We start from the raw sequence: 22,620 nt of genomic DNA, 5'->3' as shown, positions 1-22,620 counted from the left end.
GTAGCCTGGTACAGACCAGTTTTTCGATTACTGTAGGCTGTACACCATCATTTTGTTACTGACATGCACCTGTAGCCTGGTGTACGCCAGGTTTTTTTTTTTTTTGTTACTGTCCCTTTAAGCCGGTGCGGAAGTGTTGCATGTGCCGCTAATGCAATAAGGTCATGTCGGGATCCCTTAGACAAGCTAATGTATTACTTAACACTGGATATCTCGAGTTACAGCAACATTTTTCAACACACCGTTGTCAGTTAGTATTTGTTCGCTACTGTCGACAGTTACAGTCTTAGGGCTAAATACCCAAGCGGAGAAGGATTCAGCCGTGTGTTCGGTAGACAAGCTAACCCTGACAGCAGCTAGTTTCTCAATGGCTGTGTCTAAATGTACCCGGCTCACTGGCCCGTTGACCAAGCAGGTCCTGGACTCGGTGGACAGTGTGCTGTTTGACTGCGACGGGGTGATATGGAGAGGAGATCAAGCGATTCCAGGCGCCCCTGAAGTGATCAATTCGCTGAAAAAGGCTGGTAAGCGTGTGTTTTTCGTCACCAATAACAGCACAAAAACCCGCAAAATGTACGCAGAGAAGCTGGGAAAGCTGGGCTTCGAGGCCAGCAAGGATGAAGTGTTCGGCACTGCTTACTGTTCAGCTGTGTACCTGAAAACCGTGTGCAACCTCCAGGGCAAAGTGTACTTGATTGGAAGCAATGCGATGAAGCAAGAGCTCGAGGCGATAGGGATCGAGTCGGTCGGTGTGGGACCAGATCCGGTCTCAGGAGGGCAGAAAGACTGGGCCAGTGTTCCTCTGGACCCGGAGGTCAAGGCTGTTCTGGTGGGTTTTGACGAACATTTCAGTTACATGAAGCTGAACAGAGCTTTGCAGTACCTGTGCAATGCCGAGTGTCAGTTTGTGGGCACCAATACAGACACCAGACTTCCTCTTGAGGGGGGCAAAGCTGTCCCAGGTGAGATTTTACTCTCCTGTTGTAAAACAATGAAACAAACACAACGACATATTGACTGATCTTGTGTTTTACTGTAGGTACTGGTTGCCTTTTGAAGGCCGTGGAGACAGCGGCGCAGCGCCATGCCCAAGTGGTCGGGAAGCCCAGCAGCTTCATGTTCAAATGCATGGCTAACCAGTTCGGGCTTGACCCAAGCAAATGCCTTATGGTTGGGGACAGACTGGACACAGACATCATGTTAGGTTCCACCTGTGGTCTGAAGACTCTGCTGTCCCTGACTGGTGTCTCAACAATAGCAGATGCAGAGGAGCACCAAAGAAGCGGGTGTCCCAAGCGTCAGGGGATGGTGCCCGATTACTATGTTGATAGCATTGCAGAGATTTTACCAGCCCTCCAAGCATAGTGGGTCGGTACTGATGAGGATGTAAAATGTATCCAGGGTTATGTAGGTTCAGCATAAAGGGAATATTATTTACAATATTTACTCATTAAAATTTACAATAATTACTAATATTATTTACAAAACAGAACTCAGTTCATTGTTAAAAGAGTGAATGAGGAGGTTTTTAATTTAGTCTCCAGGACCTCCAATCAGCACATTTTTATTTTGCTGAGTCAAACACACACGTCCCAGGTAAATAATAGGTGAATTTTTGATTTAGGTGTCTTTTGGAACTTCAGCAGAAGAAAACGTGGACTGGCTTGAAGGTCTTGAGGACTAGATCGAGACCCACTGCAAGAGGCTTATATAATAGCTAGATATTTCCAAGTGATATTTATATCAGTAGTTTCTGATCTCCAGTTATCAGGACCCACAGCCCTTCATAGCTACTTCAACACACCTAAGATCCAGTTTATGGATTGGTTTAGGTATTTAGGGGTAGGAAAAACTAGCAGTGGATCCTCATGGGTGGATTTCATATACAATATCCAGGATTTTGTCGGGACACTGATTGGAATATGTAGTCCTTATAAAGCCACAAAAGCATACTTTCTATTAATAATCTGCTCCATCAGCATGGTCTACCTCTGTCATTCCACAAGAATGTCCATGTATATCATTGTGCTTTTTGCCAAGTACAGTGTTAGTGTTCCTTTGTGCATTTTTTGAAGATATCTACATACATATTGGTACACACCTATATACATACATGTACTGAATACAGAATCAACATGTGATGTTTTTTTGTTTCTTTCAAACCTCAGGTACTGAAAAATGGCTTGCAACAGACAAGATGGCTTATTGGTTGATAATACAACCAATGTGATGATTTGCTCAGATGTGCACTACCACAAATAACTAAACACAATGTTCTTTATTGAGGTGCTTGTTTTTCCTCATTATTAAAGTTAGCCCTCCTTGTAGAGTTTGAAGCGTAACAGCTACTGTAACTGACTTCCGTTTTATGATCACTAGTAATGGTTTCCTTTTTTGTCTTGCCTTGAACAAAGTGCTCACTACACAAAAGATCAAATAAATAAGCATCCTCTCAGACTGAAAGACATGACTGGTGTACTGTGTGCAAGCTATTACATGTAATTATGTGATGTTCTCATGATTAATTATAGTATTTGAAATTAAAGTCACCTTGGCCAGTCAGCAGCTACAGTAGCTGATCCAGGCCAAAAGCAATGCATTTCTAAAATAACTGCCTCTTTGCGATGACAAGCTCTGTCCACAGAAAAAAAAAATCCAACCTACCGCTCCCCTTTGTCTATTGTCCAGTGTGGAGTGGCAGCCAGTGGGTTGGACTATGTTTTGTGTGGAGTGTGTGTCTGTTGGGGGGGTTAAAGACTAGCAGTGAGGACCTGAGCAGGTATACAGCTCTTGCTCTTGCTCAGTCATGAGCACAGCTTGATACAGACAAGCAAGAGCCAGGGACTGAGGAGAAGCAACTAGATGCAGAATGATGAGGTGGTGGAAATTCTCAGAAACTAGTTTGGAGGAGCCACAGTGCATGGTAAGTTTCCATGATGCGGTCTTTCATTTACATCCAAAATGACGATTCACGTGGCAAAGTATAAATTAATAAAGAACATATTAAAGTGTATTGTAATCATTTTGATCATTTTCTAAGAATGAATATATGACTTTCTAGTACAGATTAATCATTAAGACTTTTGAATAAAGAGGGTAATTTAGTGTAAAATCTTCACCCGAATCCAGAATAAAGATGCTTAAGACTGAAGCAGGCTACAGTAGTGTTATGATAGGGTGATATTTACGTATTTCTTCTGGTCTCAGCATTGTGGCCCCATAGGCTCCTCCAGGTTTCCACAGCGTGTGTTATGGGGCACCCTCACTATCACGCTGCTCATCGTTATCATTGCCCTTACTGCCCTCATCGTCACTGGGAATTTCACACTCCAACCAGACACGCAGGTGAGCGATAGGGTGTCTACTTCAAGGCATTTGTTACCCTTACGAATTATCAACAATAGAACAGCATTTTGTTTTACAAGTCTCCAAAACCTAAATGCGCTCCTAAACAGTCTTCGTTGCAGGTTGTCCGACTCATAGCTCCTGACCACCCTGCTGCTCTGATCAACCAGTCTGCATTAGTAGACAAACACAACAGTGTAGTGACATACTCAGTCACCTCGCAAACAAATCACACATCTACAGTGCTCTTTGACATTAAACATGTAAGATCTCTATTTCCTTACTGGCTTTAACAGAACATCAAAATGTAATAGAAATCATTTAAAGATCATTTCTCCTGTTTAGGGGTTAATATGCTACAAGCCTGACAACCAGGACATCTGCTTCCTTCGTCAAATGGAGATGTCTGATTATGAAAACATGCACATGCTCTTGAATGAGTCCAAACAACAGGTAATGATGCTTAATCAAAAGCAGCTCAAATCTCCTAATTAGTAAAAAGTCACGCATGATTTGAAATGTACCCTGACATCTTTGAAATACATCAGGTCCCTCATAGGCAGAGCAGCATTAAGTTGTGTGTAAGTGCCACTTTGAGCTTGGCTAGGAGATTGACTGACACTTGAACACAGCGCCACCCCCAGTGCTCCTGAGCTGATTAAAGAGTTCTTTTGGCTGCGTTTTTCTTTCCAACTCCAGAAAAGGAGCAACAGACCGCACAGGTTCAGACGAGCTCAGGTCTAGCTGGCTCAGAATTCCTTAGCGCATTTGATCTGCCTCATACGGATCCCATTACAGGATGGGACCACTAAGTGCACAATGGCCGCTCTGTTGCTTTTTCCCGCTTATAAGTCACTACTGGGAGGAAAGCGCACTCTTCCGTTAACAGGCATGAGCCTTGTGCTGGCCACACTTCTCTCAGCACGTAACAAGCTGTTCCTGTGGTGGGTTATGATCTGCACAGAATAGACGGGTTGTTCCACTTGACTTGATGTGTATCCTTGTCCAGGTAGAAAGTCTAAAGTAAGATTAGATTTTTTTTTTTCCCTCATCACTGCACCTAATTGAGGCCATTAAACAACTCTGGGTAATTCAATCTGCTCACCAGAAGAGAACACTTATTGACTAGGCATTTGGAGTGAATTGTTCTATTTTATTATAGATATTTATAACTACTTTGTATCATGTTCACTGACACATCAGATCATTTGTACATGTCTCTCTCATTTCACTGCAGCGTTAATAAATTATTGTATAAGTATGTATAGATGCATTTATACAATGTTTACCAACATGACAACACTAAATGTATTCATAACCTATACTAATATAATGGATGTGGTCATTATTTCAGGTGAATCAGATCTGGCTGGTGGGAAACGAGACTCAGAGACACACTGAGTTTTTAGGTGTCTTGTCAGGCCATCGTGTGGATGCTTCAGTACTACAGCAACCGCTGCAGTCCCTCTGTCAGCACAGACCCGTGTACTGGACCAGGAGAGCTGGTGGTGAGAGTTCCCCTACAAACACAACTTCCAAAAAGGAAACAAAAAAAGAACACTAAAAACTGTTAATTCTTTTGTTATTTACTTTTGTTAATATACTACCGAGTTATTCTAAAGACAAACAATGGAACAGTTAGAAGGCTTATTTTGGCGAACAAGCCAAGTGCAGGGGCACATAGCGTGAAGCACTTTAAAGAGCAAAATGTGACTGAGAAACATAATCCAGCACTTCAGTTGTGACCTTTTCCAGAATTGTAGTGACTAACTGTGGCAGGACTGGGAAAGTGAAGTAATTTTGTGATTGATGCAAGTAAGAATCCTACCTCCCTTACTGATCAGAGGCTCACTGATCTCCTTACAGGTCCCAAAGAACGACTAATTTACTTCTGCATTGACATCTGCTTCCCCAACAACATTTGTGTGTCTGTGTGTTTCTACTACCTGCCAGAATGAGCTTCCATTCAGAGTGTGTGAGCATACAGCATGGAAACACACATCCCCTTTGTTATGGAAGCACATTCATGTTGCTATCACTGAGACAAACTGGAGGGGCCACACACGCACCATCACTCTGACAAGGCAAACAGATGCATCCAGTCATGTTATCCACAATGTCCCCAGCCCTTTTAAAAAAAAAAAAAAAAAAAAAATAGTTTTCTATGCAGAGACTTGTTGCTGCTTATATTTGTGTAACCTGATGCATATGAGTAACTGAAGGCACTGTTGAGCTACAATAAAGCATCATGATTTTGAGTGAGTCATTTTTCCTTAGTCTGTACAGATACATATTGTGGGACTGCAATAGAACATTATAATCATACAGATTAACAGATTAACCTGGGTGGTAAACTAAAAGGGAAAGTTCAATACTGCTAATTAGTGTTTAGACATCAGACATTACTGGCAGAGATTACAATGACAATACCAGTCTGTTAATTCAGTCTTTTACTGGCATAGATTGTATTTACAAACATGTAGTTATATACAGATGTGGAAGCAAGAAAAAGAAAAATACCAAACCCCATGCGACATGTGGTGAACTAGTATTAAATGATTGGATACCTTTAGTTTAATAACTCATCCACTTGTAATAATAATAATCATCATCATCATAATAATAATTATTATTCAATTTCTATACCGGACTTTCCTTGGAGGTGGTACTTAGGTTGCTCAATTAAGTACTTCCCTATGTATCCTGATACTGCTTTGTATTTCTAAAGGTGGTATTTAATACACTCTACTTAGCAGGATGCCTGCTGAATCAAAGTCACATATCCTGAACTGCAGTCTTGCATGTATCTTTGATGTTCCCTTGACTGTTGTTGCAGTGACTAATTAATGCTCTCTTTTTTTCATAAACTGTGTAGTCATACACAAAAAAATAATACATTACAATTTCAATAACAATCAAAACAACATTTCTCATTTCTGCCGCATACAGTTTAACCTTATGTTGTCCTGATGTAGTACTCCAGGCTGTAAAACTTGTGACAGCAAACAGTCCTGCTGCCTATTTCATCAGAATGGGAGATGATGGCAGACTGTCTCTGATTTAACCAAGCACGCTGTCATTGAAGGCCAGACACACCACAGCCTTCTGATGCCCACTGTACTCACGCTTGATTTCCCCTGTCTCCACACACCACAGACGTGCCAAATTATCCGAAGAGGCTGTAAATCGATGTAGAAAAAGTACATAATGAGCTGCAAGACTTTACAAATTTCAGTTAAGACTAAGAATATATTTCTTCTTGTAATGAAAATTCTTGTGTATGTCAGGATACCAAGACATAGATATACAGTACGTAGAGAGGGTGCATGGCATCTTCAAATGTAAAGTGTTTAATTGAAGTATAACTTGTAATAATTTATTTGTATGCCATCTGCTTCATGGTAAAAATGATCCTTCTACAGAATATGACTGCATTTTTTAAGGACCGTCAAAATCCCCCCAAAATATTAAGTCCCTTGGAACTTAATTGCAAGAGACAGACTACTAGGGCAAATTTTACATAAATGTCTGATTGCATTGGCCTAGTCCTGGAATCAAAAGTAATGTACATCATGATATCTTACTCAGTTTCCTCCCAGTGTTCTGGTCACTGCATCTTTTTGAAATGCAATGCCAAAGGGCAGCTGACAATGCTGAGAGGAGAATGGTACCTGCTGTATTCTTTACACATGAGCAAAGAGATGCCCCTGATTGGCTAATGTCATGCTATTTGACAAATAGAAATACTCTGTGGTATCTTCACGATTCAAACTTGTTGTCCCCTGATGACAGGAAAAATACCTAACAATACATACAGTTATATATATATATATATATATATATATATATATATTAGGTTTTCTTAACTAGAGAAAGGAAAGAAAAGGAACAACACAGGGATGGAACAATTTTTTTTTTTTTTTTTTTTTTTTTTACAGAGGGGGACATTTCCACATTAGACCTTCAGAGTCTTTATCACATGCTCACCTGTGACAATGTACTGCGAGTCTCCAGAGAAGGCACAGTCCCACATCCAGCCACGAGAAGTCTCTCCAGGGTTGTTGCTCTTAATGCTCAGCTCGGTCATCAATGAGAAGTTTGAAGTCCTCCAGATCTTACATGTCTGGTCTGCAGAGCAGGTAGCCAGCAATCTACATAAAATACAAACAGATTAAAGATAAAAGGAAGAGTGGCAAAAAAAAACTACACAATCCTTTACAAGAATTTCTTTAAATAATTCCGGATGCACTTACGTGGAGTCAGGACTAAATTTACAGCGCAAAGAGTAACGTTTGTGAGCAGGGATTTTGGTTTTGGGAATAAGCTGCGTCACCTCATCACCGATTCCTCCAGCCAAATTCCACACGTAACAGTTGCCCTAAGGGCCAACAACAGCAAACATTGAAAAAAAAAGCTATTTGTGGCATTTAATGCAGAATTAATATGTGTGTATGTAAGGACAAACATGATACAGACAAAGTGGGATATGGATACTTACGGAGCTGTTGACAGCAGCCATGTAGCTAGCATCGGGGTCAATATGCACAGAGTTGACAGACACCTCTGGCTCTGGGATGAGCTGCTCGTTATGGTCTGTTTTAAGATCCCAGACGTGGATCACACCACTTTGATCTCCAACAAACAATTCAGCCTAAAAAAAAAAAAAAAAACACACACACATCAAATAAACTCTTATCCAATGACCCAAGAACCTATATCACAGCCTTCAGTCTTATTAACACAAATATGAAGTACAAATCTTACTTGGTTGGGATGAAGGCACACACAATTAATGGGTGCGTTGACCTGGAATATCCTTTGACACTGTAAATTTCTTGACCTGAATGAAAACGTAACATAAATAAAAATGAACATTTCAAACAGATTTCTTATCTAAATCAGTGGTAGCGGTCAATCACCTTAGATCCCAGATGCGTGCCATACAGTCTTCTCCTCCAGTGTACATCCATCTGCCATCCTCATGGAAGCCGACGGATGTGATATTTTTGCTAACGCCATCGTAATTGATTACAGGATTTGGATTGTTTGAGTTGAGGTCATACATGCGTATGTGCTGATAACCTGTAAATAGAGGCTGACAGTAAGAACACGCGTTGCACAAAGTTCACTTTTCGTCTCCAACCTGTGGATTGTAACTCACCAGCTGCTGCAATCATGCTCCTATCAGGTGTTACTTCTAGTGAATTCACCTGCTGGTGTTCGAGTTAAGAAATCATTGGGATAATGTAATAATCCCATATTTTCCCTTGGGAATCAATGAAGTACATCCAGCCATCTATCTATGTATCTGTCTATCTATCCATCCACCCATCTATCAATCAATCAATCGATATAATGTGGTTTAAGCAAATGGTCCTTTTCGTTCAGTCATGCAAAAGTCGCATTTTACATGTAAAATAGCATGCAAGCGTGTGTCCAAGCATTTTCAGCTGGAAGGATACAGAGTCCTGGTGCTGTACTGTTCTGGTGCAGATCCCACTGTGTGCCTGCCAGAACCGGACTGTGTGGTCATACCCAGCGGTGGCCAGGATCACTGGGTCACTCCCGACTGTGCCTTGGTTTACATTCATGGTTAACTCTGTAGGACTCACACACCGATGCTCAACTGCAGAGAGCTGAAACATAAACAATGCATAAACAATAAACAGTGCGCCTCTGTGTGACAGTTACACACTGCCTGCTATCTGCTGTAGTTTAATGATCCATTGCTTAGGAAAAGAAAGTTTTCTCAACCGCTGTTAGCATACACTAAAGAAAAATAACTACCGCTAACTAACCTCTACTAGAGGATCAACTATATTTACTGAATAACATCAAACGGAAACATAAAGGTTTTACCTGTTCGGCGATTAATCCCGGCTGAATAAAGAAATAATGCGAGAATATTAAAATACACAGTCAATTAAATATTCTTTATTTACAAGAACGGCAAAGAACCAAGGTGATGCGCACCCGAACATATTCCCCCTGAAACACTGAACACATTTAATAGTTCCGGCTAAGAGAAAGGGGAACGAGAACAACTTCTGAAAGCGAATGAGGAAAAAAATATCTTCAGGTTTATTTGAGGAGAACATTTAATACACAAATACGTATCAAATATAACCAAAACAGAATACAAACGAGCAATTTTCAACGTCAAGAACATTTTTTTCCAGATCAAATATTAACCTTGCCTGACTTATTTAATGAACACTAAAACTATTTGATCTCATATCCTGTGTGTATTAGTAGGAACTGGTGGGCCCACTCGCACTCAGCTGGTCATGACAGACATGCTCTGCTTCACTTCCACTGGATCTGCAAGGGTGCAAGACAGGATGCTTGTCCTCATGCCACTTGTGCTTTTTGTTGATTTTAACACCTGGTTAGAGAGAGAGAGAGATTACGCCATTTGAGGCAAACCTGTAAAATATATTGGTGCTGGACAGTTTTGAAAATAGAACAATTATGATTATTAATTAGGGTGCTAGGGTTAACACAGTACTACATTCAATCCTTTCCACACAGTTATGTGGAAAAATGGCTTTTTTGACATATTTGGACAAGCAAACATTTGATGCTCTTTGAAACAGTGCCTATTAATAAAGTCAATACACTATCAAATGGCAGAAAATTGACATTTTGTAGTAATTAATTGTGAATTAAAATTCACAATTTAAATAATAATAAAAAAAAGTCACATGGGGAAAAGTAAGTATACCCCTACATTCATCACACCTTCAAATCAATAAAATTAGAATCAGGTGTTCAAGATTGGGTGCCAGTGATTAGAACCTTCTTAGAGAGTGCAGGTGGAACCGGTCTTATTTATACCCTTCTCATATCTAGTGTCTGGTGTTCCCTTTGCAATTGAGGTGTGTGGTGTCATCATGCCAAGATCTAAAGAGAGCTGAAAGGCCTTCAGTAAAAAGGTTGTGGATGCCTAGGAGTCTGGCAAGGGATTTAAAAATATCTCCAAATTATTTGAAATACACTCTACTGTAAGGAAAATACAAAATGGTGCAATTTGTCTAGGACTGGCTGTCCCAGCAAATGCCTACAAGAAGTTATTTCTGCTAAAGGGGGCAATACCAGCTTCTGAGGCTGAACTTACTTTTTCCACAGAAGAATATAACATCTATTGCTATTTGTTTTGAAAAAGTGATTGAAAATGTTAATTTTCCTTGTGGTTTTGTACAAGTATATCAACATTATTAATAGGCACTGTTTCAAAGATGATCAAATGTTTGCTTGTCAAAATATGACTTTTTTTTTTTTTTTTTTTTTTTTTTTTTAAAAAGGCCAACAATTTCCATGGGGTGTACTTATTTTTTCACATGCCTGTATGTATGTATGTATGTATGTATGTATGCCAGAAGTCAGATATTTGAAACAGATGTCAGAACCACCTGTGATTTTTCAGAAGGATCAGTGACAGTGCATAAGTATGTGAGATTACAAAACTTACTTTGATTTATTTGATTTATATTTAATTAAGTGTAGAATTATCCTAACACAATAGTATCTAATTGTAGTCATGTAATGTTGACAGGATAAAACTCAATACATTGGGAAAAGGGATTTCAATGCAAGAAAGATCTTTAAACCTTCACATAAATTTTGCATCTTTCCAGCAGAAACTTCCACTTCATAGCCGTCCGGTCAGACTCTGAGAGACACACAAATTCCTTGGACTGAAAGGAAAGGAAAAATCGCATTTGTAAACAGAGCTCTTCCCAGCAAGAATGCATTTCCCAACAAACAAAAAAACTCATTTATAAAAGTTAAAAACAAAACAACATCAAGAACTGTATTAATAAAACATGTTTTTTTTTTGTTTTTTTTACCATCTTTAAGCTGATATGTCAGTTAGATTAAACTCACATTGATGTTTTCTTCTATACAAACTGCTATAATTTGTGAAACTAAAATACTGAACTTGCAAATGACTGAATTGTGGTTTATAACATGTACAAAAACATGCATACAAGTGCATTAAGTTTGTGCCAGTGCACTCGTGCTGAACTGTACCAAAAATGTATAGCCATTCTAAATGTACAGCAATATATTAAACTGTTTATCTACCTCATACCCAGTCCATCCATCCAGTGTTTTTAATTTGACTTATTAGGGGTAAAGAACATACCCTAGGTGTTGGATTACAAGCTTTGTCATACAGATGACAACTTGGCAGTTCATTTATTTTTTAATTTTTTAAAAAAGAAGATTGAGTTGTTTGTACTTACAGTACATCCCAGTGTTTTCTCAGCGACTGTGCCGGACAGGTTGCAGCCCTGCAGAGTTCCTGTATGATCACTGATATCCACCAGCAGATCAAAGTCTGCAGTGACTTCACCTTCTTGTCCTTGTTTTGGACAGGCCGTGTTAGTGCAGACCTCAATCTCCTCATGGACACGAAATTTGCATCTGTCACTATAAAATTAAGAATTACTTCAACCATGTGGAGAAAACTCAGGTCATTAAACTCAGTGCATTAACTTCCAAGCATTTCCGACTTACCACCTGCTGTGAATGACTTTAGTAATGCAAGAATCTAACCCTAAAGAGGTGATGAACCCATATATCACACCATAAAAGGCTTCAGAGTTTTTTTGGGCTCTGGCTTTAACCTGACTCACAGTCAGTACATCACTAATGGAGTCCACTAAGAAATAAATGAGAAAAACAGATTCAATATCTACCAGACATGATCCTATAAACCTTTACATATGCACATACAGCTAAGAAGAACACATGGTTTATGCTTACAGGGAACATTAACATTCACTTCTATCTGTGGCTCATCTAGCTGTTCACTTTCTGATAATTCCTTGGCATAGCTGAAGAGCTGGTTGGCTTCTAATGTATCTATATATATATATATATAAAAAAAAAACAACAACAACAAAAAAACGTAGTATTTAGACAGAGGGTAAGCTTGTATTCACTAAAAATGTACACTAAATGAGAATGAAATTTTAATGAGAAAAGTTTAATAGGTATCACTAGACACTACTTACTATGAACTTACCAGGGTTCATAGTAATGATTGTTTTTGAGGTAGCTGTTGCCACCATACAGTTACGAAAAGTATCAAAGCTGATGCGAGCATCCACTATGAAGAGCACTACAAGTAAATAAAATTTCAACTATCAATCTATATCAAATTAAATGTACATTACAGTAATTTATATGTTGCCCTTTTGTTTATTACTATACCTGTCTCTCGTGGTGGCAGGGTCTGTACAAACTGAATTGTTTCTCCATCCCAGCTATGAATGACAATATTTTTAACAACAAATATAACGATGATGAGTGTGTCAATTTGGGAATATATATAAACATACCATATGAAAGGGAAGGATGTCAAAGTTTCATCAAACAGTTTAATCTCTAGTTTCTGCCCTTTTCGTCCAGCTGAAGTAGTGAAGAACTTTGGCTCTCCAATCTTTAAATTACAAATTACAATATGTCATACAAAAAATAAAATCTTTAAAATGAATTTGCCAAAACAATGTTGTAATGTTTCAATGCAACGAAATCTCAGTTTCCTACTGATCGCACAGCAGCTAGAATATTAATGAAGTTCCCATCTAGGCTTTGTCCATTTGCAGTAATGTCTCCAAGTGAGTAGAAATCCCCTGAGTCCTTTACTGGTATGTGGAAGACAGAAAGCAGTCTGCTCTCGGTGTCTAAATCTGTACACATTCTTATGGCTGAGTGAGCTTCTGTCACCAACAGTCGGTAAAAACTGAGGACAATGAAATGTTTTTATACATGAAAAAAAGAAATAGTAATAATCAATAGCTTCAGAGCTCCACTAGCAGTCCTTTCCGAAACTATTGGAACAACAAGGCCAATACATTTTTTTTTTTACTGAAGACATTTGGGTTTTGCATTACATTTACATTCATGGTATTTGGCAGATGCCCATATCAAGAGCGACTTACAATAGTAAGTCTAGTAGTGGCAGCTTGGCGGGGCTGATTTGAACTCACGACCTTCCAATCAGAAGTCCAACGTCTTAACTACTGAGCAAGCACATGATCAAACGATGGATATGAGAGGAGCTTACAGGATTTCAGCTTTTATTTCCTGGTATTTATATGTAGATATTAAGTGTTATTTATGGCGAGTATTTATTTGTTCCTATACTCTTGCTCTCCTAAAAATTGGGTGGTCTGATACAAAAGGTCCTGTTTTATGTTGTTTAACAACATCTAGATGTAAATACCAGGAAATAAAAGCTGAAATCCTAAACTGTTGTCTTGCATCCATCTTTTGATCTGAAACCCAAATGTCTTTTGTGTATAGCACAAACAAATTAATCGGACTTGCTGTTCCAATAGTTTCGGAGGGGACCGTGTGTATTATTCTAAGAATGTTCTCATTTACCTCGGGGTTGTGGGACAGAATCGGTCCTCTTTCACTGGATCTTTAGTAGCAACAAGAGGATTTTCAATGACAACTGAAAAAGAAATAAAACAGTTAAGTCTAAATCACAAATATGCTATTTGAAATATGTAGGACTGAGTAGATAGAAATGTGTTTTAGTTTAATTCTTACCACAGTCTCCTATTTTGATATGACTGCAGAGCCCTTGAATGTATTCTTCAGTGCCCCATGAAGACACATTAATGAAATGGTCTGGTGAGTCTTTTATTGTAAAGCTGAAAGTGAATCGTTCTGAGCCAACTTCTAGAATGTAATAAAATTACATTATTATTATTATTAGTAGTAGTAGTACTAGTAGTGGTATTGAAATCAGAATACATATAAAGAGTGTGAGCAGTCTAAAACAAAGCCTTGAATGAATAAGTAATTTATGTGATAGCCAACTTTTCCTGTCAGGGAATCCTCTTGCATCAGTCTTTCCAATGATAATCCCGACCACACTCTGAAAGTAAGATATATTTATATATCTATCTATTTTTATTTATTTATAAATAAGCCAGCATATAATTTAAGTAAACATGAAAGGTCACTGTTTTATCAAGCCAGTTATTTCCAAAGCTGTGCTAACACATTTAGCATCCTACACTACTGGAGCCAATACTTCTATAAGATTTTTTTTTTTTTAGTGCTATTCAGTATAAGATTAAATAAACAAACAAATAAATAAAAATAGTTTCTCACCGGACGCGTGATATTCGGGCTCAGGTCAGAGATTGAAACACTGCTGTGTGTTGAAGCATATTCCATCTTTCGACCTAAAGCTGAAAATATAACAGCTATTCCTGAAAAGAAGATGTTACAAGTGTAAAGTATTTATAGGTGGTAAAATCAGTAAATTAGCAGACGTTCATATTTTACATGCAAGGTACATTATTAAACACATCGTTCTTACAGAAAACGTCAAGACAAACCTGTCACTATTAGCTAAATGCTATCTGGGGGAGAGAAGCGCTGAGCGCGCGCCACTGACGGCGGCTCAGAATCTCAGGAGTGTTGGTGATGGAAAGTTCCTGGTTTGATGATGAAGTGTGTGATATTATACCCGCAAATTATATGAAATTGTTTATTTAAAAAAAAAAAGACAAAAGTGACATTTTCAAACATCTTTTATTGGTGTAACGGGTAGTTGGTGTTTGTGTTACGCTACCTCAGGCAGCGAGTTTCATGCGCGAGACACAACAGGAGTTCATTAAGAAGTGCATTACACGTATACCAACTATTCACTATGCCCAAATGTTTGTGGACGCCTGACCATCACACCCATATGTGCTTTTTGAACATCCTATTCCAGGTTTAGACCCCATTAAACTCCACTCTTCTGATAAGGATTTCCATAACAGGTCAGCACTCTGATGCCAGGTAAAGAGGCCTGGGGTGCAGTCTGCATTCCAGTTTCATCTAAAGGTGTGCAAGGGGGCAGGTGTTATGATTTACGAACAACACACGTGCACATATCAAGCTCCATATTTAAATGTATTAACATATATTTGGCTATATATTGAAGCCATAGAGGGTTTTTTCCCCACTCTTGAACTTTCCACTGATCGAACACATTAGGTAAAATTTTATTTGTATTTATGGGCTATATGATTGAGTTATTGAGGTCTGAAATAAAACCATAATTAAATGACCAATTAAAATAATCAGACAAATTCGTTTCATAACTAAGAATAACTAAGAGGTCTTTCTCAGTAGCGTTGGGTAATTTCTGCTCTTCTTCTAGTCCTATTATTAGTGGTGTTCCTCAAGGCTCCATTCTGGGCCCACTTCTTTTTAATTTATATATGCGGCCGTTGGGGAATATTATTAGGGCTCACAATGTCTCCTTTCATTGATATGCTGATGATACCCAGTTGTACATTCCTTTGAAAGCTGGTGACTCCATTCAGCCATTGCTGGACTGTCTGGATGACATTAAAAAATGGTTGACAAATAATTTCCTCCGACTTAATGAAGACAAAACTGAAATAATTGTTTTTGGCCCCCTGAGATTGAGAGATGGTCTCATTAACGAGCTCCATAATCACTTTCCCTCAATTTCTTCCCAGGTTCGGAACCTTGGCTTCATTCTGGACTCAGAATTATGCTTAACCAAGCAGATAAATTCAGTCATTAAGACTAGTTTTTATTAACTACGGATTATTTCGAAACTCAAAACATTTTTGTCTTTCCAGGATTTGGAGAAGGTTATTCATGCTTTTATTACTTCTCGCTTAGATTACTGTAATTCATTATACTTGGGTCTTCCTCAGTCATCTCTGGCTCGTCTTCAGATGGTTCAGAATGCAGCTGCAAGGCTGTTGACCAGGGCAAAGAAGTTTGATCGTGTCACCCCAATTTTAGCATTGCTTCACTGGCTCCCAGTCCGTTTTAGGATTCAGTTTAAGATTCTGATGTTTGTTTTTAAAACTCTTTAATAATCAAGCTCCTTCCTATCTCGAGGATCTTCTTAAACCACATTCATCAAACAGATGTCTAAGATCTTCTGATAGGTTTCTTTTGCATGTCCCTCGTTCCCGGTTAAAAACAAAGGGGGATAGAGCTTTTGCTGTTGCTGCCCCCCGTCTATGGAATCAACTGCCACTGGACATCCACCTTGCACCTTCTATTACCACTTTTAAAAATAGGCTTAAAACTTATCTCTTCTGCCAGGCTTTTTGATCAAATTTTTAATTGTTTAAACAAATTTTTAATAAATTTTTTCTATTGTCCATTGTCTGTTTTTATTTGGTCTAATTCTGTTTCTGTTATTTTCCTTACTCTGTGCAGCACTTTGGTCAGCTTTGCTGTGTGAAACGTGCTATATAAATAAATTTTACTTACTTACTTACTAAGAATAAAAATAATAAATATAATAAACTTTGAAAGTTGGATTATGATTCCCCATACTATTACAAAAAACAAAATAACAACAAACAAACAAAAACCCTGTGACCTCCTGGCTATGTTTGACAGACTCATGGGGATTCTCAGGCCCCACTTTGAGAACCAATGCTCTAGAAGTGTTCTTAAACATTTTGCATTCAATGATCCTCTTTCAGTGTAAAAGAAAGTCCACTGACCCTCTATTAATAGTAGAACAGATTTATTTTACAAATAGTTGAACTATTCACATATTACTAGGCTGCATAAGTAAATATATTTGCTTTATACATATTTATCCATTATACATATTTATTGAAGCCTGAATGTTCCTGAAAGTTCCACCCTAATCCAGATACAGTGTTGAAAATGAAATGTTTAACATATTTTACCTAGTTTAAATAAAACTGAAATATTTGTTGATACATTAACGTGCTTTAGATTAACCCCCTTTCATTTCAAATGACTAGTTAATTATATGCAGATGTAAAATAATAACATTAATAGTAGTTGATCTCTTTTAAAAAGTAATAATAAATTATCTCTACACATCACAGATCCCAGTTTGAGAACCATAGGTCCAGAGAAGTCATACTAACCCATTTAATATGGATTAGTGAAGAATATTAATTACTATGACCCATGAGGAATCATCTGTTTTTGTTTCTAGAATATTGTGCATATTTGAAATATTACAACTGTTTTACACTGAGGTACAGAGCAGGATGACCACATACATCTGTGAACAGGGGTTCCAGGTGGATCTTCCCCTGTCCACTTCATGAAATGAACATCCTCTTAACGTGCGTGCAACAGCAGCTACAGAGCATGGTCACAGACCTCCATCCTCGCTTTAATTCTTGTCAACATTGTCTGTAAAATACAATGCATGAATTAATGTTTAAAGTAATGTTATTCATAAGTAATCCATAGACCTTAAGACCTGTTACATAGTCAAAAAATAAGAATTTAATGACTACCTCTGTATAGCCTGTTTACCTTTTGGGACAAACTTCAGCGAGTGGCTAAAAATTCAAAATCTTGGCATGCCTTCCTCTGGACCGTCACTCAGAAACTCATGGCCTAGTCCATTGCCACACTTGCCACACAGGACCTGCACATGAACCCAAACATAAACCTTAGCTAATGGAACCAGTGAAGATGAACTTCACCTTTATGTCTATTCTACAGGGTGTCCAAAAAGTCTCCCTACATAGGGGACAATGTATGTGAGCACCACGTCAGTTGTGTCTTCATCAGTGGATGTTTGCAACACTTCCAGTCTTTCAGAATTGTTCATAAGTGTGGCAACAGTGTCATGTGTGATATGTTTGCCATGTTTCGTTTTAAAGTCCTTTGCAATCTTGCAACAGCTTCCTGACCCAGCTATGAGAATGATTTCATTCTCTTTTTGTAAAAGGCATTCTTAAAGGCTATCTGAATATTATACATATATGAATTAAAAAATTTGGGAGACATTTTGCTCAACTGTGTTAATTTCCCCGATGTATGGAGACTTTTAGGACACCGTGTATAAAGTCTGCTGTTTTAACACTAAAGCTCATGTAATAGTGATATTCACTGATCACAGTTTCATTAACCTTATAAGCCGTGAGTGTCTCCATCACTTTAGTCACACTGTCCTCATGGATGGTTTCTGTGAAGGCTGGCCAAGGTGAGGAGTGGGCATATTTGGATCTACTGGAAAATAGTGGGTTTGCACATTGGGAGCAAACATATATTCCTGCAGACAACCAAATAAAAGGTCAGGGGGAAAAAAACAATATATGATTTAAAAATATAATTAAATTTAACATTGGTTAGAAAATGTGTCGAGTAAACGGCATCAAAATAATCAAAGTGCTATCATTTCATTTATGATTCAACTATTTTGCAAATACAAACACGAGACATGAAACTAACATTAAAAGTGCTAAGTTTCAGAGGTTAGGATAAAAACATAGGATGATTACCTCGTTTAAAATGGTCTTTGTACACTTCCTTTCCGAAAAAAGAACAAAACGACATGTTGTCTATAAAGTTATAGATGGTACAGCTCACTGTATAATTAATAAAACTCGAGTTTAACTAAAATTTTAACAGCACAACATATACAGAATGCGAATCCAGCACGCATGCGCTGTTGAAATATCCGGCCACGTGATAATTACAAAACTCAACCGGGTGTAAACCCTAATTTTGTCCAGTAGATGGCAGTGTATTTTCATTACCCATGGGCAGTTAGAAACCTTATTCCCTTTTCCACTTCTTGTTGTTTTTCTTATTGTACTTCTTGTTCTTCTTCTTGTTCTTCTTCTTCTTTTTATAATAATGGTTTACATTTAGGACATAAACTACCGTGCCTCTCTTTAAAACTTGAAGGCCTTTAACTTGAAAGGCCTTGAGTGGAGATGTTGTTTATTTTTTATTAATTTGTCAATTATGTATTTGTGTATAAGGGAATTATGTATAAGGGAAACAGTGTTTTCTACATTCATCATTATACTGACATATCTTACTGACATGCATGGCAATTTAAATTTTAAGGATGATAAAATGTCTTAGAAAAGAGACACAGTAGACTTCAGTTTATTCAAGATGACCATAGAAGAATTATAGTGGTCATTAAATAATTTGTTACATACATACATTGTTTGCTATTCGTTATATACATGTGTTTAACAGCTGTTATAATCCACCTCTTATCTTCAGAGTTTGTAAACTGTGTTGCTGTCAGAGCCGTTCCAGTTCTCCCATGACTCTGTTATTCAAATTTACAGTAATGTTTTAGCATCTCTGGAAGCTCCAACCAGTCCAAAGCCATTCTGTGAATGATGTGCTTCTGAATAGTCTTTCGACAAAGTGTCTGCAGTGAGGGAACTAGAACAAAAAGAGGAGAGAAGAAAAAGTATAGGTCAACTGTAGATTATTTATATATATATATGTATGTATACATATACATATACACACACACACATATATATATATATATATATATATATATATATATATATATGTGTGTGTGTGTGTGTGTGTGTGTGTGTGTGTGTGTGTGTGTGTATGTGTGTATGTATATATGTATGTATGTATGTATATATGTATGTGTGTGGGTGTGTGTGATTATACTACATATTTCATTTGGGAACTCACGGCCATATTCCACTTGTACAATTCTGACACTTTTAGTAGCAGCAAATACATCCACGACAGCATAGAGAGGCTGAGTGGTGGGAATTCCTTTGGCACAGGCACCCATGTCTTCACCATTGATGACAATATGCATATCAGCAAAACCCTGTCTTTTTGGCACATACAAAACTCCTATCCGACTGCGTCTGGCTGTGGGAGGCAAAGCATTAATTTTATAAAGATCATCCAGGATGTGACTAAACCGTCCAGGCCGACTCCGTCCTACCAACTTGTCCTTTGGTATGCACACATTCTCTATATACAAGTGACTTTCCGTGAAAAAAGTTTTAACATTACTGCCCTCATTCCCATCTGCTTGCCTCCCACCTGCTCCTTGGACCTCCTGAACCTCATCGTCAATAACTTTGTTGTGGTTTCTGGTTATGGCAAACACCCAACTTCTTCCCTGGTCCACAAGGTCAGGCAGGGAATACTCAGGAACCGTCTCCAACCTTTGAGGATCATGTGCAGTTAGTCCGATCCTGAGGTGGCCACACCAGCCTATCTCCTTGTCCTCGATTTCCACCAGGAAAATCTCTCCAGGGTTTAAAGAATGTTTACTAAAGCAGATTCCATTAGCAAAACTTTCAACTCGGGTGGCTTTAGTCCCACAGCAGTCCAGTTGCACATTTGTACCATGAACTGGGTGAAACTCCATAAACTGTCCCAAAACTGTAGCCATTTTAAGAAGACCTCCAATTTAATCTTAACACATATCAGTTTTACATACAGGATTTCATAAGCGTATGTGCCTTCTATCTGTAAAAATCTGAAACTTCTTTACTTACTTCTACATATTTTAAATCCTTGCTGAATGCATGGCTCTGGGGCAGGCAAATACATCTACAACACACTCCACACACTGAGGCAAGGTTTCTAGTTTCAGAGTGCTTGCTATTTTTAACCCACTGCATGTGTGACTGGTCATTTAAATAGACAGCAAGGTATTCAGAGGAGATATGGGTGCCTGGGTGGAGTTATAAGAATCCCTAAATAATGATCCCCTTTCAGTGACGCCTACAGGCATGTATTATTGTATATTCAATCATTTTTGCAGTTGACTTTACGTTTTGATTAAGTAAATGCAACACATTTCACATAAAAAATATTGTACTGCAGACAGTACCCATTCTTATCTATTCATTTCTAAAATTCCCTTTGTGGACTCCACAAACTTTATCTGGGCCAGAACAGATTTAATTTGCCCTACCTTCTTATCTAGTACAGGCACAAAGGGTGAAGCAGGCACACTTTTGAGGGGAGGAGGTTGCTGGAAAGAGATGCAGCTGTTATTTTCAGTATGTCTGTTGCCATCCTAAGTTCCGGCTTTGTTAGGAACTAGTAGCATATTAATGTATAAATATTTGTAATATATTTTAAAATGACACTTTGTGCCTGGAGGTTTTTTGTGATGTCATATAGTATAGTCATACAGCATAACATTATTAGTATAGCTAATTCTGACTTCCTCATTTTGGTATACTGCCAGACAGGCATACCAGTGTAGCCTTCCTATTTCTACTACTTTTTCTTCTCATTTTTTACTGTCCTTGATACCAGATAATTCTCCCTTATAGCATGAGAGCTAGTAGGGATGTGGTTGGATGACACATGCATCATCTAAGTTTGGGGTGTGGTCAAACATAAGGGCAGAGCTAAGTTCAGATAACTATTTATGAGGAACTGTAAGTCTGAAATTTGGTCTCCTGCATCTCTCTGTAAGTGGATTTTTGATGATGATCTTGAGTCAACAGCTTATCAGAAAAAAGTGTTACAGGCCAATACCATTCAACAGCACCTATTGAGTAAAAACACTAGTTGCGGACAAAACTGGATTTGTGAAAACAGATTGATTTGACTCTTTCTGATGGCATTGTGAATTATTTATCTTCTAAGATATAATAGGAAATAAAGCCTTAGAATTATTACAATTATTATTACAATTACAAATACTTGGCTCAGATAGATTGTCTTGATTTGTGAATTGTTTTTTCGCAGTTCAGTTTTTTCTTTTAACATTTGTATGACCTGTTAATTCATTGTTACTCGCCAAAGAAGACCATTTTCATTCAACACACTATATAATCATAATTCAGAAAAAAATGGAGGTGTGAAAACTTTCACAGATTAGTTTAATGCTTTTGGTTGGTTTCACACATGTTGGCATTATACAATATTTATCTTCTAAGCCATAAAAAGAAACAAAGCCTCATAATTCAATACATATGAAGCATTTAAAGAGTAAAATCTTTACTCTTTAAAATCTAAAATCAGTGAAAGTTTCCACAAATCCCATTTTATCTGACACTTTGATTTTATTCTATTATGTGTGTTACTCTATTATGTGCAGTGTGTTGAATAATAATGGCCTGTCAAGGTCTGCAACACTGATTTTTCTGGTAAGCTGTCGACTCAAGAACTCAAACAAGGGTTAAGAGAATAAACTGACAAGTTTGACACAAATGGGTGTTTGGTTGTAACAATTCTAAGGCTTTATTTCCTTTTATGGCTTAGAAGGTAACCTGAAAGGCTGAAACAGTTGGCTTGAAAGAACCTGCTAAACATGCTAAAAGAGTAAAATGATAATGTTTTGTCATTGATTTTAAAATCTTAATGTTTAACAGTGTGTAAATGTTAAAAGGCTAAATATTTAAAATATGTAAAGGATAACAGGGTAAAAGTGCTTAAACATGTTTAATGGTTATAAAGGTAAAACTCTGCTATGATATTCCATGTAGTTGCTGAAGTGTTGCTAGTTGGTTGTTA

The 22,620-nt window shown here is 37.9% G+C and overlaps 6 protein-coding genes across 10 annotated transcripts; 2 read left to right on the top strand and 4 right to left on the bottom strand.

Annotated features, from left to right (window-relative positions):
* The first annotated feature begins 136 nt into the window (after positions 1 to 136).
* Positions 137 to 2,463, top strand: pgp (phosphoglycolate phosphatase). Of its 2 annotated transcripts, XM_053639533.1 has the most exons (3): positions 137 to 962; positions 1,040 to 1,368; positions 2,169 to 2,463. In XM_053639533.1, the coding sequence occupies exons 1-2, from the start codon at positions 368 to 370 to the stop codon at positions 1,363 to 1,365; spliced, it is 921 nt and encodes a 306-aa protein (XP_053495508.1). In that variant the 5' UTR covers positions 137 to 367; the 3' UTR covers positions 1,366 to 1,368; positions 2,169 to 2,463. The 2 variants fall into 2 exon arrangements, with proteins under 2 accessions (XP_053495508.1, XP_053495507.1); XM_053639532.1 differs by having other exon boundaries at positions 139 to 962; positions 1,040 to 2,463.
* Positions 2,464 to 2,587: 124 nt separating this feature from the next.
* On the top strand, positions 2,588 to 5,724 carry bricd5 (BRICHOS domain containing 5). 3 transcript variants are annotated; one of them, XM_053639536.1, is made up of 6 exons: positions 2,588 to 2,923; positions 3,208 to 3,345; positions 3,468 to 3,608; positions 3,691 to 3,798; positions 4,700 to 4,853; positions 5,212 to 5,724. In XM_053639536.1, the coding sequence occupies exons 1-6, from the start codon at positions 2,870 to 2,872 to the stop codon at positions 5,301 to 5,303; spliced, it is 687 nt and encodes a 228-aa protein (XP_053495511.1). In that variant the 5' UTR covers positions 2,588 to 2,869; the 3' UTR covers positions 5,304 to 5,724. The 3 variants fall into 3 exon arrangements, with proteins under 3 accessions (XP_053495511.1, XP_053495512.1, XP_053495510.1); XM_053639537.1 differs by having other exon boundaries at positions 3,456 to 3,608; positions 5,299 to 5,724; XM_053639535.1 differs by having other exon boundaries at positions 3,456 to 3,608.
* A 54-nt stretch (positions 5,725 to 5,778) lies between these two features.
* mlst8 (MTOR associated protein, LST8 homolog (S. cerevisiae)) lies at positions 5,779 to 9,345 on the bottom strand. The gene is made up of 9 exons (XM_053639531.1): positions 9,205 to 9,345; positions 8,808 to 8,981; positions 8,507 to 8,558; positions 8,265 to 8,427; positions 8,110 to 8,185; positions 7,844 to 7,996; positions 7,599 to 7,723; positions 7,333 to 7,496; positions 5,779 to 6,524 (listed from the first exon to the last, which is right to left on the bottom strand). Exons 2-9 carry the CDS (start codon positions 8,934 to 8,936, stop codon positions 6,406 to 6,408), a joined length of 981 nt encoding a protein of 326 aa, XP_053495506.1. The 5' UTR covers positions 8,937 to 8,981; positions 9,205 to 9,345; the 3' UTR covers positions 5,779 to 6,405.
* A 197-nt stretch (positions 9,346 to 9,542) lies between these two features.
* Positions 9,543 to 16,785, bottom strand: meiob (meiosis specific with OB-fold). 2 transcript variants are annotated; one of them, XM_053639529.1, is made up of 14 exons: positions 14,715 to 16,785; positions 14,485 to 14,585; positions 14,188 to 14,245; positions 13,915 to 14,046; positions 13,744 to 13,816; positions 12,904 to 13,099; positions 12,696 to 12,796; positions 12,568 to 12,620; positions 12,380 to 12,475; positions 12,118 to 12,216; positions 11,869 to 12,013; positions 11,595 to 11,781; positions 10,956 to 11,042; positions 9,543 to 9,730 (listed from the first exon to the last, which is right to left on the bottom strand). In XM_053639529.1, the coding sequence occupies exons 2-14, from the start codon at positions 14,548 to 14,550 to the stop codon at positions 9,623 to 9,625; spliced, it is 1,401 nt and encodes a 466-aa protein (XP_053495504.1). In that variant the 5' UTR covers positions 14,551 to 14,585; positions 14,715 to 16,785; the 3' UTR covers positions 9,543 to 9,622. The 2 variants fall into 2 exon arrangements, with proteins under 2 accessions (XP_053495504.1, XP_053495503.1); XM_053639528.1 differs by having other exon boundaries at positions 14,485 to 16,785.
* An 86-nt stretch (positions 16,786 to 16,871) lies between these two features.
* Positions 16,872 to 18,819, bottom strand: msrb1b (methionine sulfoxide reductase B1b). Its single transcript, XM_053639538.1, has 4 exons — positions 18,639 to 18,819; positions 18,267 to 18,409; positions 17,665 to 17,779; positions 16,872 to 17,538 (listed from the first exon to the last, which is right to left on the bottom strand). The coding sequence occupies exons 1-4, from the start codon at positions 18,691 to 18,693 to the stop codon at positions 17,519 to 17,521; spliced, it is 333 nt and encodes a 110-aa protein (XP_053495513.1). The 5' UTR covers positions 18,694 to 18,819; the 3' UTR covers positions 16,872 to 17,518.
* A 281-nt stretch (positions 18,820 to 19,100) lies between these two features.
* neurl2 (neuralized E3 ubiquitin protein ligase 2) lies at positions 19,101 to 20,536 on the bottom strand. Its single transcript, XM_053639534.1, has 2 exons — positions 19,816 to 20,536; positions 19,101 to 19,545 (listed from the first exon to the last, which is right to left on the bottom strand). The coding sequence occupies exons 1-2, from the start codon at positions 20,534 to 20,536 to the stop codon at positions 19,430 to 19,432; spliced, it is 837 nt and encodes a 278-aa protein (XP_053495509.1). The 3' UTR covers positions 19,101 to 19,429.
* Positions 20,537 to 22,620: the final 2,084 nt, after the last annotated feature.

The sequence above is a fragment of the Ictalurus furcatus genome, chromosome 13 (assembly GCF_023375685.1).
Source record: "Ictalurus furcatus strain D&B chromosome 13, Billie_1.0, whole genome shotgun sequence".
NCBI classification, from domain to species: domain Eukaryota; kingdom Metazoa; phylum Chordata; class Actinopteri; order Siluriformes; family Ictaluridae; genus Ictalurus; species Ictalurus furcatus.
Note: the sequence above shows the minus strand (reverse complement) of the source record. Positions and strands in the feature narration are given on the sequence as shown.